This window comes from Carassius carassius, chromosome 19, assembly GCF_963082965.1.
Source record: "Carassius carassius chromosome 19, fCarCar2.1, whole genome shotgun sequence".
In the NCBI taxonomy this organism is placed as follows: domain Eukaryota; kingdom Metazoa; phylum Chordata; class Actinopteri; order Cypriniformes; family Cyprinidae; genus Carassius; species Carassius carassius.
This window is the reverse complement of record NC_081773.1, coordinates 25,716,332-25,733,864: the sequence shown is the minus strand read 5'-3', so window position 1 is coordinate 25,733,864 and position 17,533 is coordinate 25,716,332. Positions and strand designations below refer to the sequence as shown.

The window sequence follows — 17,533 nt, the reverse complement described above, 5'->3', positions numbered from 1 at the left end:
AAGTTGCTTGAAGTCCAATGTTAAGTTTTCACAGTCTGTGATGATTTGGGGTGCAGTGTCATCTGCTGATGTTGGTCCATTGTGTTTTTTGAAAACCAAAGTCACTGTACCCGTTTACCAAGAAATTTTGGAGCACTTCATGGTTCCTTCTGCTGACCAGCTTTTTGAAGATGCTGATTTCATTTTTTCAGCAGGATTTGGCACCTGTCCACACTGCCAAAAGCACCAAAGTTGGCTAAATGACCATGGTGTTGGTGTGCTTGACTGGCCAGCAAACTCACCAGACCTTAACCCCACAGAGAATATATGGGGTATTGTCAAGAGGAAAATGTGAAATAAGAGACTAAGAAATGCAGATGAGCTGAATCCGACTGTCAAAGAAACCTGGGCTTCCATACCACCTCAGCAGTGCCACAAACTGATCACCTCCATGCCACGCCGAATTGAGGCAGAAATTAAAGCAAAAGGAGCTCCTACCATGTTTTGAGTACATGTACAATAAATTCACATACTTTCCAGAAGGCCAACAATTCACTAAAATTATTTCTTTTTTATTGGTCTTATGTAGTATTCTAATTTGTGGGTTTTTGTTGAATGTGAGCCAAGATTATCACAATTAAAAGAACCAAAGACTTAAACAGTAGACTACTTCGGTCTGTGTGCATTGAATTTATTTAAAACATGAGTTTCAGAATTTGAGTTGAAGTAAATTTAAATAAATTAATTTTCCATGACATTCTAATTCATTGAGATACACCTATAATGTGTTTTATAATTATATATCTTTAATCGTTATCATTATATGTGTCCCAGGTTCCAGGTGACTGGTCTTACTGAGGGTCAGTGGTATGCCTACCGTGTGAGAGCAGTGAACAGACTTGGAGCCAGCCGACCCTGCAAGGCTACAGATGAGATACTGGCTGTAGATCCTAAAGGTTAGTGATCTAGGTCCACCAGTATAATAGTTAAATGATTCACTAAAATTCACTAAATATTAATATTTTATTATATTACAGAGCCACCAGAAATCCAGCTGGATGTAAAGCTTCTAGCAGGCTTAACAGCTAGGGCTGGCACTAAGATTGACCTGCCTGCTGATGTGCTTGGCAAGCCAGAGCCAAGAGTAAAATGGACAAAGGCTGACCTTGTCCTCAAACCAGATGATAGGATTACCATCGACACAAAACCTGGCCATTCCACACTTTCCATTGCAAACACAACCAGATCTGACACAGCCACCTATATCATTGAGGCAGTCAACACTAGTGGCCGTGCCACTGCAACTGTTGATGTCAACATTCTTGGTATGGTGTTTTCTGTCATTTCAGCATAATCAAATTAAAGAAATCTGTGGTGATGATAAATATAATGTTAATGTTATGTCATTATGTTGAAAAACAGACAAACCTGGCCCTCCAGCTGCTTTTGATATCACTGAAATCACCAATGAATCCTGCTGTCTGGCCTGGAATGCCCCCAGAGATGACGGTGGCTCACCAGTAACCAATTACATTGTGGAGATGAGACCCACAGATAAAGAAGAGTGGCAGAAACTGTCAGCTACAATCAAACAAACCATTTTTAAAGCCTCCAAACTCATTCCCATGAAGGAGTATGTCTTTAGAGTATCTGCTGAGAACCAGTATGGCATTGGGACACCTGCAGAGCATGTGCCTATTGTTGCAAAGTATTCATTTGGTAAGCATACAGCTCACTATATAATACATGTATGTATGCATTTATTTATTTACAAAATTAATTATCTTTCTCTATTACTCAGACACTCCTGGGGCACCAACCAGGGTTAAGCCTTCTGATATCACAAAGGATGCTGTAACTCTGACTTGGTATGAGCCTGATGAAGATGGTGGAAGCCCCATCACTGGTTACTGGGTTGAGAGGTTTGATCCGGAGACTGACAAGTGGATCAGGTGTAACAAGCTACCAGTTAAGGACATATCGTACAGGTAGGATAATCATTTTTTATTATGTCTGAATTTTAATGGTGATGGAAGTGCAAAACTCTAGAAAGTTTCAAATGAATGTCACCTTTTCAGGGTGAAAGGTCTGCCAACAAAGAAGAAGGCCAGGTTCCGTGTTTTGGCTGAAAATCTTGCAGGATCAGGAAAGCCAAGTGCTGAGACTGACCCAGTCTTGATTAAAGACCCAATTGGTATGTTACGGATTTATTTTTCAATGTTAAGGCAATTAAATAATACAAATTTGAAGTCATGAATCTCAATTGTTGTTATTTTAGATCCTCCTTGGGCTCCTGGGAAACCATTCATCAAAGACATTGCCAAGACTTCAGCAGACCTGCAGTGGACCAGACCTGAACATGATGGCGGTGCTAAAATTGAGTCCTACATAATTGAGCTTCAAAAGAGTGGAACTGAGGAATGGGTTCGTGTAGCTGAGGATGTGCCAACAACAGAGCATTTATTGAAGGGTCTGATGGAGAAGCAGGAGTATTCTTTCAGAGTCAAGGCTGTCAATGTTGCTGGAGAGAGTGAACCCAGTGACCCAAGTGACCCCGTTGTCTGCAAAGAGAGACACTGTGAGTGTTTACAGAAGATTTGATAAGTGATTTGTTTAAGAATTATGGTCATTGCAGGCAACAAATATATAAAAGAATACATGTCACACCTCTCTTTACCAATTTACACTGGCTACCAATAGCTCCTCACATAAAATTAAAGGCATTGGTGTTTGCCTACAAAACTACCACTGGCTCTGCACTTACCTAAATTTATTACTTCAGACTTATGTGCCCTCTAGAAGCTTGCATTCTGCAAGTGAACGTCGCTTGATTGTGCCATCCCAAAGAAGCACAAAGTCACTTTTACGGACTTTTAAATTAAATGTTCCCTCCTGGTGGAATGACCTTCCCAACTCAATCTGAGCAGCCTCTAACACTAGCTAGCTCTATTCTTCATTTTATTTGTTATATTATTTAAAATCCCTTGCTACGTGTACTGTGTTAAGCTAACTGAGACTTGTTATAGCACTTATATATCATTGCTTTTTTTGTTGTTTTTGATTGCTTCCACTGTCCTCATTTGTAAGTCGCTTTGGATAAAAGCGTCTGCTAAATGAATAAATGTAATGTAATATATATATATATATATATATATATATATATCAAAATCATATCAAGAATTTATCTAGATATCAGTACCTATTGTAGATGTCAAAAAGCAAGACAGTTAATTGTTTGTATATGCGTTGAAGCAAGTCATTTTTATTTTTACATATATAATGGTTTAACCAGAATAGTATCATCATATCAAACCCCAATTTTTAATACATTCTCTGATTTCTATGTTCAACTTGCAATGATGTGTAAACAATAATATAATTTGTATTATTCTTATTCCAAAAGATCCTCCAAATGCCCCACGCTGGCTTGAGGTGGTAAACATTACTAAAATCAACTGTGACCTGAAATGGACTGAACCAGATAGTGATGGTGGCTCTCCAATTACCAACTTTGTTGTTGAGAAGAGAGACGTCAGACGCAGAGCCTGGCAGGCTGTGGATACCACAGTGAAAGATACCAAGTATACTGTCACTCCACTGAATGAAGGCTCTCTTTATGTTTTCCGTGTTGCTGCTGAGAATGCAGTTGGTGTAAGCGAGTTCTGTGAACTAGAGGACTCTATTTTGGCCAAGGACACTTTCAGTGAGTTGAACAACATCTTTATCTTTATTTTATATTTTGTGTGTGTGTGTGTTTGAAAGAGAGAGAGAGATTTCATAAAATTGGTCATTTTTGTCCTTTCTAGCAACCCCTGGACCACCCTATGCTTTGACTGTTGTTGAAGTGTCCAAGAGACATGTTGACCTGAAATGGGAACCACCCAGCAGTGATGGTGGAAGACCCATAACCAAGTATTAACATTTTTATTTATAAAACACTTGTTGTGTAAACTTCAAATAAAATGATGTGTAGCTTGTGGTGTTCAAGAAAAAAAAGTCTTATGAATCATCCTTTTCATAGGTATGTTATTGAGAAGAAAGAGAAAGTAGGCACACGTTGGGTAAAGTCTGGAAAGACATCTGGCCCTGAATGCAAGTACAAGGTGACTGATGTTGATGAAGGCTCTGAGGTACAGTTCCAGGTCCGTGCTGAGAATAAAGCTGGAGTTGGTGACCCAAGTGAACCTACTGTTATCATGACCATTGAAGATCCCATAAGTATGTTAATTTAATGCATAAATGCAAAGCATGCAATTTACAACACTAACACTAGTGATAGAATATTATGTACACACCATAATCTGGATTGATTCATGTGGATTTTTAGGTCCACCTTCTCCTCCGCTTGAAGCCAAAATTGTTGATGCCAGCAGAGAGCACATCAACATTACATGGAAAGCTCCTGAAAAGAATGGCGGAAGTCCAGTCACAGGCTACCATGTTGAGCTGTCAGAAGCTGGAACTGAGAAGTGGATGAGAATTAATGCTCGTCCTGTCAAAGAGCTCAGGTTTAAGGCTGAGGAAGGCATCATTCCTGAGAAAAAATATGTTCTTAGAGTTCGTGCTATCAATGCTGTTGGAGTCGGTGATCCCTCTGAAATTTCAGATGAAGTCTTTGCCAAAGACCCTGACTGTAAGTACTATTCAGTTATTTTTTGTGGATGAATGTGTGTGTTTGTGTGTGTGTGTGTGTGTGTGTGTATAACAATATTTGTATTTTTTTATTGCTTTAGTACTGATATTTAATACATCTTTCAATATTTAAAGGTGCACCAACCATGACTCTCCAAACCCAAGACATTGTAATCATTGAGGGTGAGAAGATGGACATAAAAATCCCTTACAGAGCAATACCGAAACCATCAATGGTCTGGAAAAAGGGTGACACTGAATTAAAGACTGAAGACAGACTGACATTGACATGTGAACTCAATCGTGTTCACCTGGAGCTTCTCAAGTGTAAACACGAAGATGCTGGCGTGTACACTGTTACTCTTGAGAACAGTCTGGGTTCAATAACTGGCACAATCAACGTAAAAGTGATTGGTAAGAAACTGTAACTCTAATACTGATTCCATTTGTCACAATTATAAAGCCTACTGCTTAAAAATACCTCAATGCCTCATATTTTCCATTAAAAGGCCTGCCTGGACAATGTAAGGACATCTCTTCCAGTGAGGTCACCAAGAACTCTTGCAAGATCTCTTGGGAGCCTCCAGAGAGTGATGGTGGTAGCCCAATCTTGCACTATGTTCTAGAGCGTAGGGAAGCTCAGAAGAAGACATTTTTGCCTGCAATGTCTGGAGACAATGTTTTAAGTTTTGTGGTCAAAGATCTTATGCTCAATGGTGAATATTACTTTAGAGTGAAGGCTGTTAACAAGATTGGTAGTGGCGAGTTTCTTGAAATCCGTAATCCTGTCATAACAGAAGTACAAAAACGTGAGTATAATTAATTTCTGAATTAATATTTTATTTTAGATACATTTTTATGTTCTATTATTATTATTATTGTTAATTCATTAATTACAGAACACCCAGACCCACCAATTGAGGTTGAAGGACACAATCCAACCTCAAATTCAATCACTGTTACTTGGATGGCACCACCATATGATGGTGGATGTCCAATCACAGGGTACATTCTTGAGAAGATTGAAAAAGATGGAGATAGATTTGAAAGATGCGTTCCAAATCTGGTACCTGGTTTCTCCTACACTGTCACTGGCTTGACGGAAGGAAAGGAATACCAGTTCCGTGTCCGTGCAGAGAACATTGCAGGAGCAAGTGAACCATCTCGCAGTACAGCATTGATTAAGGCTGCTGATCCTGTTGGTATGTTTAAAAAAAATCTATTACAGTTTCATTTAAAATATGCAAACTTTTCGAAATCTTCTGTGTCAAGTAAAAGATTACATATAACTGTTGTGTATTTTTTAATTCTACTTTTTTTCTAATTTAGAACTACCAAAGGTATCACTCCATGCCCGTATTGCATCTGGCCTCAGTATCAAAAAGGGCGAAGAGATTAGATTGGATGCTTACATATCTGGATCTCCCTACCCAACTGTTACATGGCTCAGAAATGATGAGAATGTGAGGCAGCCACCAGCTAAGAAGAAACCAGAAATTGTGAAAAAGAAGAAAAAGAAGTCTGTTCATCCTGAACCTGAAGAAGAATTCCATCCACCACTTTTAGATCGCTTGTCATTTGACCAGAGCAAAAGGTGTGAAACTGCTCTGATGGTGCGTGATGCCATCAGAACAGACCATGGAATGTTCACTATTAGAGTTGAGAATCCCCATGGTGTTGCAACAGCATCATGTGAAGTCAATGTTCTTGGTGAGTTACTTTTGGAACTACAGTATCTTCCTAAGCATTTATTTAATGAAAAAAATGTATGAACATTTCTGCTTGTTGTAACTTACAGATAAGCCTGGCCCCCCTGTTAACTTTGGATTTGATGAGATCAGGAACACCTCTGTTGTTTGCATGTGGGATGCACCTCTTGATGACGGTGGGAGTGAGATCATCAACTACATACTGGAAAAGAAAGACAACACTACTGATGAGATTGGTTGGGTAACTGTGACCTCGGCCCACAAGGGATACAATTACCCTGTAACCAAGCTTATTGAAGGAAAGGAGTACATCTTCAGAGTCACAGCTGAAAACAAGTTTGGCTGTGGACATCCATGCTACTCTGAACCACTTATTGCAAAGAATCAATTTGGTAAAATTATATTTTATTAATACTTTGAATGGTAGTTGTCTTATATTTAGTTTTATTTGAAATTATTTGAACATTTTAATTGTCACTAGAAAATATTTGGAAATATTGTTTTTCAGAACCACCTGATGCTCCCAACATGCCAAGAATTGGAGAGGTCACCTCCAGCACAGCTGCTCTCAGCTGGCATGAGCCAAAGGACAATGGTAGTCCTATCTTGGGCTATTGGGTTGAGAGACGTGAAGTCAACAGCAAATATTGGACCAGAGTGAACAACAATCTCCTTAATTCACTTTCGGTTAAGGTAGAGGGTCTTTTGGAGGGCCTTGTTTACGTCTTCAGGGTCTGTGCCGAAAATCTTGCTGGCCCGGGAGAATTCAGTCCACCAACTGACCCTCAGACTGCAATGGATGCAATCTGTAAGTGTGAAAAACGAAAACTAAACATTGTTATGTTGTTATTTTTTTTTATCAGTCTAAAACTTATTGTAACCCTTTAGTTTATTGAAGCAATAGTTAGTTAATAGTGAGAAATGGTCCCCAAACTAAAGTGTGATGAAACGTACTCGGTTACTAACGTAACCTCGGTTCTCTCTAGAAGAGGGAACGAGTACTGCGTCTTAGCTAAGACGCTACGGGAAAAGTCTCTTTTCATGAAATACTGAAGCAAAAAATTATCCTTAATTTTGAATTTTTGTAAAGCGCATTTGCAGCAGTACAAAGCCATAGGCGAGACAGCTCGCTCGCTCATTGGCTGCTCTGCGGCAAGTGCACAGCCTATCGAGCGCAGGTTGATGCAATATCAGACCAATAAGGCCAATAAGGGCTTCGCGCCCTTCACGCCACTTCCCGCCGAAACGGGTGTGGCCCAACCCTATAAAAGGAGCTCGAAAAGGCTGACTCACCTGATTTAGTTCATCGCCGAAGCGAACCAGAGTGAATCGTATGCACGGCAGAGAACGCAGTACTTGTTCCCTCTTCTCTTACGAGAGTTCTCTCGTACTGCGTCTTAGCTAAGACGCTACGGAACCCCATGTAAAACGCTGTGCGCGCAGGGATCACACACCAATAAACCTGAAGCAACGCCCAGGATTTACAGTGCACAGTCACCCGAGGGACTCACAGAGAGCCCAGGACAGGAGAGGGGGGGAGCCCTCCGTCCCATATCTAGCAGCACCCGTAGATGCGGCAATACAATCATCACACAGTCGAGGCAAGGCCTGACCAATGTGGCAATGCGAGTCTTACGCAATACTGCCCATATAACAGTCGGCAGTGCATAACGCTCACGAACTCAGAATTCCCATCAGGGCCCTGATTCGGCTATACCAACAGCAGCCTTGCTTGCAAGGCGGGAACCTCCAGGTTATAGAACCTGATAAATGTAGATGGCGAGGCCCAACCTGCCGCCATACATATATCCTGCAAGGAGATCCCAGTAGACCACGCCATCGACGAGGCGACGCCCCTCGTGGAGTGTGCTCTGACGCCCAGTGGGCACTGAAGACCCCTGGAAGCGTAAGCCAACGCTATGGCGTCAACTATCCATCTGGATAGAGTCTGTCTCGAAACAGCCATTCCCTTGGAACATCCACTGAACGAGATAAACAGCTGCTCAGTCTGTCGAAAGACAGCGGAGCGAGACACATAAGCTCTTAAAACCCTAACAGGACAAAGAAGACTCGAGTCTCCATCCTTTCCTGACACCGACAGGGCAAACAGGGCAATAACCTGAGCCCGAAATGGCGTGTTGAGGGACTTTGGCACATCAATTGGCAGTCATTAGGCCCAAACTCCAAGCGCGACTAGCTCACGAGAGCGCGTGCAGGTCACCCACATGCTTCACTGAAGCGAGAGCCAACAAGAATACCGTCTTGAACGACAGATGCTGGAGGCTAATCGATTGGATAGGCTCAAAAGGGGGACCCTTCATGGCCTCCAAAACCGCCGCGAGGTCCCATATAGGGACTGACGGAGGTCTGGGAGGATTCAGCCTCCTAGCTCCTCTAAGGAAGCGGATGACCAAATCGTTCCTTCCTATTGACTGACCGAGCGCTGTTTCAGAAAACGCTGCGATGGCCGCCACATAAACTTTGAGCGTGGATGGGGCTCTGCCCTTATCCAACAGCTCTTGTAGGAAGGAGAGAACCTCCGTCACCTCACAACTAAGGGGTGAACATCCCCGAGCTGTACACCAGCTGGAGAACACCGACCACTTCGAGGCATACAGCCGTCGTGTCGACAGAGCTCTAGCATGAGTGATGGTATTTAGCACTCCCACTGAGAGATCAGCGGGTAACCGTTGAGCGCCCACACATGGAGGGACCACAACTCCGGTTGAGGGTGCCAAATCGAGCCCCTGGCCTGCGAGAGGAGGTCCCTCCTCAAAGGCACTGGCCACGGGGCGATGTCTGCTAACCGCATCAAATCTGGGAACCATGGTTGGTTCTTCCAAAAAGGTGATACAAGCAGTATTGAACATCTCGTTTCTCTCACCCGTTCTATCACCTGCGGAAGGAGGGAGACGGGAGGGAAAGCATAAAGCGGGCAGCACGGCCATCTCTGTGACACCGCGCTTTCGTTCTTGGAAAAGAACGCGGGGCAGTGAGCGTTTTCGTGGGACGCGAAGAGGTCCACCTCCGCCCTGCCAAATCTCTTGGGGATGTTGTTTCTGGACAGCCTGACTGGACCCAGATTCTGTAGCCCAGGCACATGAACTGCCCTCAGCGAGCGCAAGTTGCGCTGATTCCAAACCAGGAGGCGTTCCGTCAGCCTGTACAGGTTTCGGGACCCGAGACCACCTTGGCGATTTATGTAGGACACCACAGACATGTTTTCCGAACGGACTAAGACGTGGCGGCCCTTGATTCGGGGACAAAAGCGCGTCAGCGCGTTCTCCACTGCCAGCATTTCCAGACAGTTGATATGTTGGAGCTTTTCCCGTTCTGACTACAGGCCAAAGGACGGTCTGCCCTCGAGCAGCGCTCCCCATCCCGAAGTGGAGGCGTCCGTCGACACCATCTTCACTTTCGAGGAAGTCCCCAGGTTTACACCTGACTGGTACCAGTCGTTTGCTGTCCAGGGTTTCAGGGCTGTAACGCAGCCCTGATTGACCTTGAGACGCAGTCGACCAGATACCCACGCTTCGCGCGGTATCCGCGCTTTCAGCCAGAACTGCAGGGGGCGCATGCGGAGCAGGCCCAACTGCAGAACCGGAGATGCTGAGGCCATGAGACCCAGCATCCTCTGACATTCTCTGAGCGAAACGGTCGTGCCGCATGTTGTGACAGCCGCGCCGTCATGGAACGTGAGTCCAGAGCTAAACCCAAAACAGTATCGTCTGACTGGGGTTCAGCGACTCTTCGTCTAGTTGACACTGAGACCGAGTTTCTCGAGGTGATCGAGTAAAACGGCCCTGTGCTCCATGAGCTCCGCTCGTGATTGAGCCAGAATCAGCCAGTCGTCCAAATAGTTCAGCACTCGCATGCCTCTGAGTCTGAGGGGAGCGAGCGCTGCGTCCATGCACCTCGTAAACGTACGAGGAGCTACAGACCAGCCGAACGGCAGGACTGTAAACTTGTATGCCTGGCCCTCGAAGGCGAATCTCAAATATCGCCTGTGACTTGACGCCATCTGTATTTGAAAATACATGTCCTTCAGATCTATTGACATGAACCAGTCTCCTCTGCGAATATGCGCGAGGAGCTTCCTGGTCGTAAGCATTCTGAAACTGCGTTTCACCAATGCCTTGTTCAGCTGTCTTAGATCCAGTATGGGCCTGAGACCCCCGTCTCTCTTGGGCACTAGAAAGTATCTGCTGTACAGCCTCCCCTCGCTTTGAGCTTGAGACACAGGCTCTACAGCCCCTCTGCTCGACAGTTTTGATATTTCGGCCCGAAGTATGCATGCTACTTCTGTTTTGACCGTGGTTTCGACGCGCGCTAAAAAGCGCGGAGGGCGTCGGGAAAACTGTAGCGAGTAGCCTCTCCTTATAATGCCTAGCACCCAATCCGAAACCCCTGGAAGCGCTGAACATGCATCTGCATGAATGGCTAAGGGCTGGATGCGAAGCGCACTCTGTTGACTGGGCAACGGCGGTGCTTCGGTGTGCTGTAACATGGGCGTTACGCCTGTGGCATTTGAGGCGGGGAGCGCGCTGATCACAGCAGGCAGATCGCTCCTCCTCGACCCCGTCCCGGTGCTTAACCGATTGAGGGAGGGCTGAGTGGGTCCCGTGGGACTCGTGATGTCTGCGAGTAATTGTGGGCTGCAAGTGTGCACATTTACTGCTTTCGACTCGCTGTCTGCCTGGGCAGAACGCACGTGCACGGGTTTCCGTGGTTTTTTATAGAAACCACGCGCCGTGTGTGACATAGTGTTAGTGGGCACTGAGGAGTGGGCACATTTATTATGTGGAGTGCGTGACTGATCTGAGTCGATCTTATAGGCGCGAGCCCTGTGTGCAGGGCTGTGCTTACATGTGGAGATGGGCACTGAGCAGTGGGCATCGTCACTACATTTATAGCATCATCGGCCGTGGCCGGACGAACGTGTCGCAGGGCGAACACACACACGCATAAAGAACAGTTGGATATAACAGAATTGAAAGGATATGTGCGCCGGAGAGCGCAGCAGGAACGGCAGTGGAAGGCGGCGAAGGCCAGCAGCTTCAGAATGGCTCGTCCCGCTGAGATGCCTATCAGACGGCGCTTGCTTACTTCGTGATCCAGCGATGCGTGAGCTTCGCTGAAGAGATGAAAAATCAGATGAGTCAGCCTTTTTCCAGCTCCTTTTATAGGGTTGGGCCACACCCGTTTCGGCGGGAAGTGGCGTGAAGGGCGCGAAGCCCTTATTGGCCTTATTGGTCTGATATTGCATCAACCTGCGCTCGATAGGCTGTGCACTTGCCGCAGAGCAGCCAATGAGCGAGCGAGCCGTCTCGTCTATGGCTGTGTACTGCTGCAAATACACTTTACAAAAATTCAAAATTAAGGATAATTTTTTGCTTCAGTATTTCGTGAAAAGAGACTTTTCCCGTAGCGTCTTAGCTAAGACGCAGTACGAGAGAACTCTCGTAAGAGAACTGTATTTATACTAACTAGATCCAAATGATTTCATAATTTGATGAAATGTAACAATATTTTTGCAGTGCCTCCTGGCCCTCCAGTACCAAAAATTGTTGATGTCACAAATACAACTATCGATATCAGTTGGGTACCTCCATTGTACAATGGTGGTGGAGAAATTCTTGGATATCATGTTGAACGCTGTCTGGTTGGAGAGAAGGACTGGGTCCGCTGTACTGAGTTTAGATGCAAAGACCGCAAATACACAGTGACTGGACTGACCGAGGGAGCTGACTATTACCTTCGTGTATATGCTGTAAATGAAGCAGGTCATGGAGCACCAGGCATGACTGAACCTGTTCAAGCCAAAGAGCCAGAAGGTATGTTAAAAAAAAACTTGTGGCACTTTCTCCTTTCTACAAACTCTTTAAACAATAAGCCCTGATTTTGATATATCTCAGCATTGCTTTGCATGTATAAGCTAAATTGTGATCAAATTTTACATCTGTACTTGAATTTACAGAGGCCCCAGGACTTGAGTTTGATGTATCTGTAAGGAATGGAGTCATCATTAGAGCTGGAGAAACATTGCGTCTCCCTGCTGTTGTGACTGGACGTCCTGTACCAGAAGTTAAGTGGACAAAAGATGATGCAGAGCCAGACAAGGAACACACAGTTATTGAGACAGAAGGAAAAAACAGCAGTTTAAGCATCAAAAATGCTTTGAGAACTGACCACGGCATATACCAGATCACAGGTACCAACCCCAGCGGAACCAAGTCTGCTTCCGTTAAGGTGGATGTAATGGGTAAGTCAAATTATTTTCATTAAAGCTATTATTGGTTATTAAAACCTGCAATGTAATCCCTCACTGGGATGTTTTCTTGTTCTTTTTTGAACAAAAGATGTCCCCGGACCAGTGGTTGATCTTAAGACAGTTCATGTGACCAAGAAAATGATTTCACTCACCTGGTCAGATCCTCTGGATAATGGTGGAAATGACATCATGGGCTATGTTGTTGAAAGAAAAGATGCGAAAATGCACATTTACAGACAACCCTTAGAAGTTGCTGCTTGCAAATGTGACATTGTTGGTCTTCTTGATGGAGAAGAATATATGTTCCGTGTAGTCGCAAGGAACAAGTATGGCCTTGGTGCTCCTGTTGAACTTGGACCTGTTTTAGCAGCAGATCCTAAAGGTAACTAAAGCTAAATAATACATTCACGAGAACAGTTAATTTTATCTTATATATGAAAATACATTTGAATTATGCTCAGTTTATAATCTGCATTACTTGTTTTCTTACAAAAGCAATAAACAATGTTGACTATTGAAATTTTAGGAGTTCCATCTGCCCCAGAGAAATTGCACTGTAAGGAAAGAACCAAGAGCACTATTACTTTGACTTGGGAACCACCTCGTAGCGATGGTGGTTCTGAAATCAGAGGCTACTATGTTGAAAAGATGAGACAAGACAGCAATGAATATGATGTTGCCAATCGCCAACTCTGCAAAGACCTTACCATCACTCTGGAAAATCTGTCTGAGAATATGATGTATGACTTTAGAGTCAAAGCTGTCAATGAGGTTGGCGATGGAGAACCATCCAAACCAATCAGTGTTAATATTCAGGATGATGAACGTATGTATCACTCCATATAGTGTAAATCACTGAAAACTTTTTTAACACACGTAGTTTTAGATTTAATTAAATGGATGCCTTACTATTTCCATTTATATTTTTCCCCTGTTTTAGTTATGCCAACTGTTAAGTGGTTGAAATTCTTTAAGAGCGATGCTATTATTGTCAAGAAGGGAGCAGCTATCGAAATTCCTGCTGAAATTGTTGGCCTACCCTTGCCTACACTTGAGTGGACAAAGAATGGAGTAGCTATCGACCAACCTACTGAGACAATGACACTGGAATCAGAGGAGATTGACAAGCAAACTATCAATACCAAAATTGGTATTCCTGAAACTGTAAGAAAAGACACAGGCATTTACAAGTTAACTGCCACAAATACCCGTGGAGTAGGTCAACGCACAATCAGAGTGGATATCTTGGGTAAGACTTTAAAATCGTATACAGTATTTGATTTTACTTAAACTTTTAGAATTTTCACCAAATAGTAAGTAGTGTTGGGTGTTACAAGTTAAACAGTGCCTTTTCTTGTAATTAAATTGCGTTGAACCCAACTCTCATTTTCAGCAATACTGCCACAAGATTACGTTTAAGATGCATTGAGAAGATGTCCTAAATGCATTGTTGTTGTTTCCCTAGATCGCCCATTGCCACCAAGAAACATTGTGGTGTCTGACATCAAAGCTGAGTCCTGCTACCTTACCTGGGATGCTCCAGAGGACAATGGTGGAAGCGACCTCACTAACTATATAATTGAGAAGAGAGATGCCAGCAAAAAGAAGTCAGACTGGGAACAGTTGACATGCTGCGTCATAGACAGGCGTTATGGGGTTAGTATATATATTATATATATATATATATATATATATATATATATATATATATAAAAATATATATATATATATATATATATATATATATATATATATATATATATATATATATATATATATATATTTACTAGTGGTGTGACGAGATCTCGCGAGATTATGACAATATCCTCGTCTAGACCTTTTAAACATATTTGCATGACACTGGCCCTTTCGCCAATGGTGGTATGTAAGATATTTCATATTCATTCATCAGGCAAATGGATGCATGATAAGAGGGAAAATTAAGCAGTGTAGTCTTTATCCAGTCATAAAAAAAGAATTCAGAAAACAGAAATTTGTCAAACTTTGAATTAATCAAAAGTAGGTCATTACACTTGAATCAAATCACGATATGTATTTTATCTGTAAATATAATGCCGCATAAGTCGATTTAAAATATGAATCCAGCATGTTCTGTGTGTCTATGTTAATGAATGGCGCAGACGCTCACGGTGATTTCACTGTCTGCTGTCTCACTAAATGAGGACTTGAATACATGAACAACATATCCAGAACTGCTCTGAGAGTCACTTCCTGAGCATTTTACCGTTTGATTTGAGTAAAACTAGCCATATCACATACACAGAACTGTAAAGGTATTCACGGATATAAAAGTCCGCCTACTAATACTTCTACTACTACTAAAATTATACTTTTTTTTTTAAGATTAATCAGACACAATTTCTTCCATGTTTAATTTTTATAGTAAATCCCATTTGTTTGCCGAAAAATAAAGTTTTCTTAATTTTCAATAATTAAAAGATAATTAAATAAATGTTTTATGCCTGAAATTTGATAACCAGAAAAATGTAAATACACAACACAGAATATTTATTAAAATTAATAAATTAGGTTGTTTATACATTCAAATAATTAGACATGCTAAAACACAGAATATAAAAATAATAAAATATAAATAATATAGTGAGAAAAAATAAAACATTTCATAGGGCCCAAAACAGGAAGTTTTTGTTAAACTTTTAATAAATTGATGTGAAAATGTATACGCTTCATGATTTTAATTAATTAGACATGGTTTTTAATTGATAAAATTTAATCTAACTATTAAAAAGGAGTTGAAAAAATTTAAATGGAAAAAAAGAATACATAACAATTAAAACGAAAAAAAAAAGAATTTTGAAAAAAATAAATAAAACAAATTTAAGAAAAAAAACTGAAACAAGTTGATTTCAAGATGCACCTACATGTTTTGCATTTTGTGTTTTTCAGTTGAATAAAAAACTATTTATCCCTATATATTTCATCACTGAGGATTTCTTAAAAAAAAAAAAAGTCAAAAAATCTTGTCTCATTCTCTTGAACTCAGTCTCGTGTCTCATCTCATGGGATAAATGTCTTGAAACACCCCTATTATTAACACATATTACTATGAGACAATTCTTTTTCGAATGAGACTGTGATATGTGCTTTTAAATGTTTTTAAATTTGTTTTAATTCCCTTTTGCAGGTGTACAAGTTGGAGGCCTATGGTACTTACCAGTTCCAGATCAAAGCTGAGAACAAGTACGGGGTCAGTGATGGTTGTGAATCAGAAAAGGTTGTACTCAAAGATCCATTTGGTCTTCCTGGGCCACCCCAGAGGCCAAGGATTATAAGTCACTCTAGTTCATCCATGTTGGTCACTTGGGATCCTCCAAAAGACAATGGTGGCTCAACCATTCAAGGCTACTGGCTTGAAAAGAGAGAGAGAGGAGCTGTGTACTGGAGTCGTGTTAACAGGGCTCCCGTAACGAAACCAGCAGTCAGGGGCCTGGAATACAATGTGCTCCACCTTATTGAGGGTTTAGAGTACCAGTTCCATGTGATGGCTCAGAATGCAGCTGGCGTTGGACCTCCAAGTGAAGCAACAGAGTGTGTGTTTGCACTTGATCCAAGAAGTAAGTAATATTTCTTATGTTGATAGGTTTAAGAATCCCCATTTCTAATGAATAAATCTTTGCATTCTTAAATGTTAATTGTAGAACCACCAAGTCAACCACCAGCACCTGAAGTAACAGACAAAACCGCCAGCAGCGTGAGTCTGTCCTGGACCCCACCAGAAAAAGATGGAGGAAGTCCAGTAAAGGGTTACATTGTTGAAGTTCAGGATGAAGGTTCACATGAGTGGAGAAGGATCAATACACTGGATAAGCTGATCCTAACCAATTCATACACTGTGTCAGGGCTTAAAGAGAATAAGAAATGCAGGTTTAGGATTGTTGCTGTCAATGCTGCTGGTGAATCTGAGCCAAGTCCCAGAACAGGCGATACCATTGTGCAAGATATTCTGGGTAAGTCTTATTTTCTGTAGATGTGTTGCAGTAATATAAAGTAGTTAATACATACATTTAGAAAGGTATCTATGATTAAAGATATATGTCACTCGACATGTTTACAGAGGAACCTGTCATTACCGTGGGGGTGACAGCTCATGAGCTTCTCAATTGCCGTGCTGGAACAACCATCAAGATTCCAGCCACCATCACTGGCAAACCTATTCCGAATGTTACATGGGAATTTGATGGTACTGCCCCAACAGAGAAAAAGAATGAGCGTCATACTTTGCCAGAGGATTCAGAAGTAGGATTTTTTTTTTCCAAAACACTTGGTTTGTTAAATCCAAATTATTTTAATAATACACTTTACATTTAAACTTTGCAGATATCAACCAGTGATACGACATCAGTAGTGGCAATCCCTGAATGTAAATTAAACCACTCTGGGCGATACATCATCACTGCCAGCAACCAGGCTGGCACCAAAATTGTTAAAGTGCGCGTGAATGTACTTGGTAAGCAACACTATATTTGAAATAAAAAAACGTCACAACCTGAAGCAGTAGTAGCTTCATTAAAATATAATTTTAGAAGTATGTATTATATCACATAATATCATATCTCACTATATCATGTATCTTTTGCCTAGATTTGCCTGGAGCTCCTAAAGATCTCAAAATCAGTGACATCACACGTGGAACATGTAGACTAAGCTGGAAGCCACCAGACTGTGATGGAGGTGACAGAATCAAGAGCTACTTTGTTGAGAAAAAGACTGCTGAAGGAAAGGCTTGGACAAAGGTCAACCCAGCTTGCGCAACACAGTCCTTAGTTGTGCCAGACCTCATTGAAGGACAAGAATACTTTTTCCGTGTTAGAGCTGAGAATCGCTTTGGTTTGGGACCTCATATCACAACCATTCAGCGGACTAAAGCCAGAGATCCTATTCGTAAGTATATTTTGTAAAC

The 17,533-nt window shown here is 42.1% G+C and overlaps 1 protein-coding gene across 1 annotated transcript in view; it reads left to right on the top strand.

Moving 5' to 3' along the window:
* Window positions 1–17,533, top strand: part of ttn.1 (titin, tandem duplicate 1) — a 140,520-nt gene that overhangs the window by 61,266 nt on the left and 61,721 nt on the right. Inside the window, exons 104-130 of the mRNA XM_059500462.1 lie at window positions 814–935; window positions 1,017–1,304; window positions 1,402–1,698; window positions 1,781–1,967; window positions 2,058–2,173; window positions 2,258–2,557; window positions 3,383–3,682; window positions 3,786–3,891; window positions 4,001–4,197; window positions 4,307–4,612; window positions 4,747–5,025; window positions 5,121–5,420; window positions 5,511–5,813; window positions 5,941–6,321; window positions 6,410–6,712; window positions 6,829–7,128; window positions 11,858–12,154; window positions 12,298–12,582; window positions 12,680–12,973; window positions 13,118–13,417; window positions 13,532–13,840; window positions 14,057–14,247; window positions 15,758–16,187; window positions 16,272–16,580; window positions 16,688–16,869; window positions 16,951–17,080; window positions 17,215–17,514. Coding sequence (XP_059356445.1) covers window positions 814–935; window positions 1,017–1,304; window positions 1,402–1,698; window positions 1,781–1,967; window positions 2,058–2,173; window positions 2,258–2,557; window positions 3,383–3,682; window positions 3,786–3,891; window positions 4,001–4,197; window positions 4,307–4,612; window positions 4,747–5,025; window positions 5,121–5,420; window positions 5,511–5,813; window positions 5,941–6,321; window positions 6,410–6,712; window positions 6,829–7,128; window positions 11,858–12,154; window positions 12,298–12,582; window positions 12,680–12,973; window positions 13,118–13,417; window positions 13,532–13,840; window positions 14,057–14,247; window positions 15,758–16,187; window positions 16,272–16,580; window positions 16,688–16,869; window positions 16,951–17,080; window positions 17,215–17,514 — 7,112 coding nt within the window. The remainder of the gene's footprint in view (window positions 1–813; window positions 936–1,016; window positions 1,305–1,401; window positions 1,699–1,780; window positions 1,968–2,057; window positions 2,174–2,257; window positions 2,558–3,382; window positions 3,683–3,785; window positions 3,892–4,000; window positions 4,198–4,306; window positions 4,613–4,746; window positions 5,026–5,120; window positions 5,421–5,510; window positions 5,814–5,940; window positions 6,322–6,409; window positions 6,713–6,828; window positions 7,129–11,857; window positions 12,155–12,297; window positions 12,583–12,679; window positions 12,974–13,117; window positions 13,418–13,531; window positions 13,841–14,056; window positions 14,248–15,757; window positions 16,188–16,271; window positions 16,581–16,687; window positions 16,870–16,950; window positions 17,081–17,214; window positions 17,515–17,533) is intronic.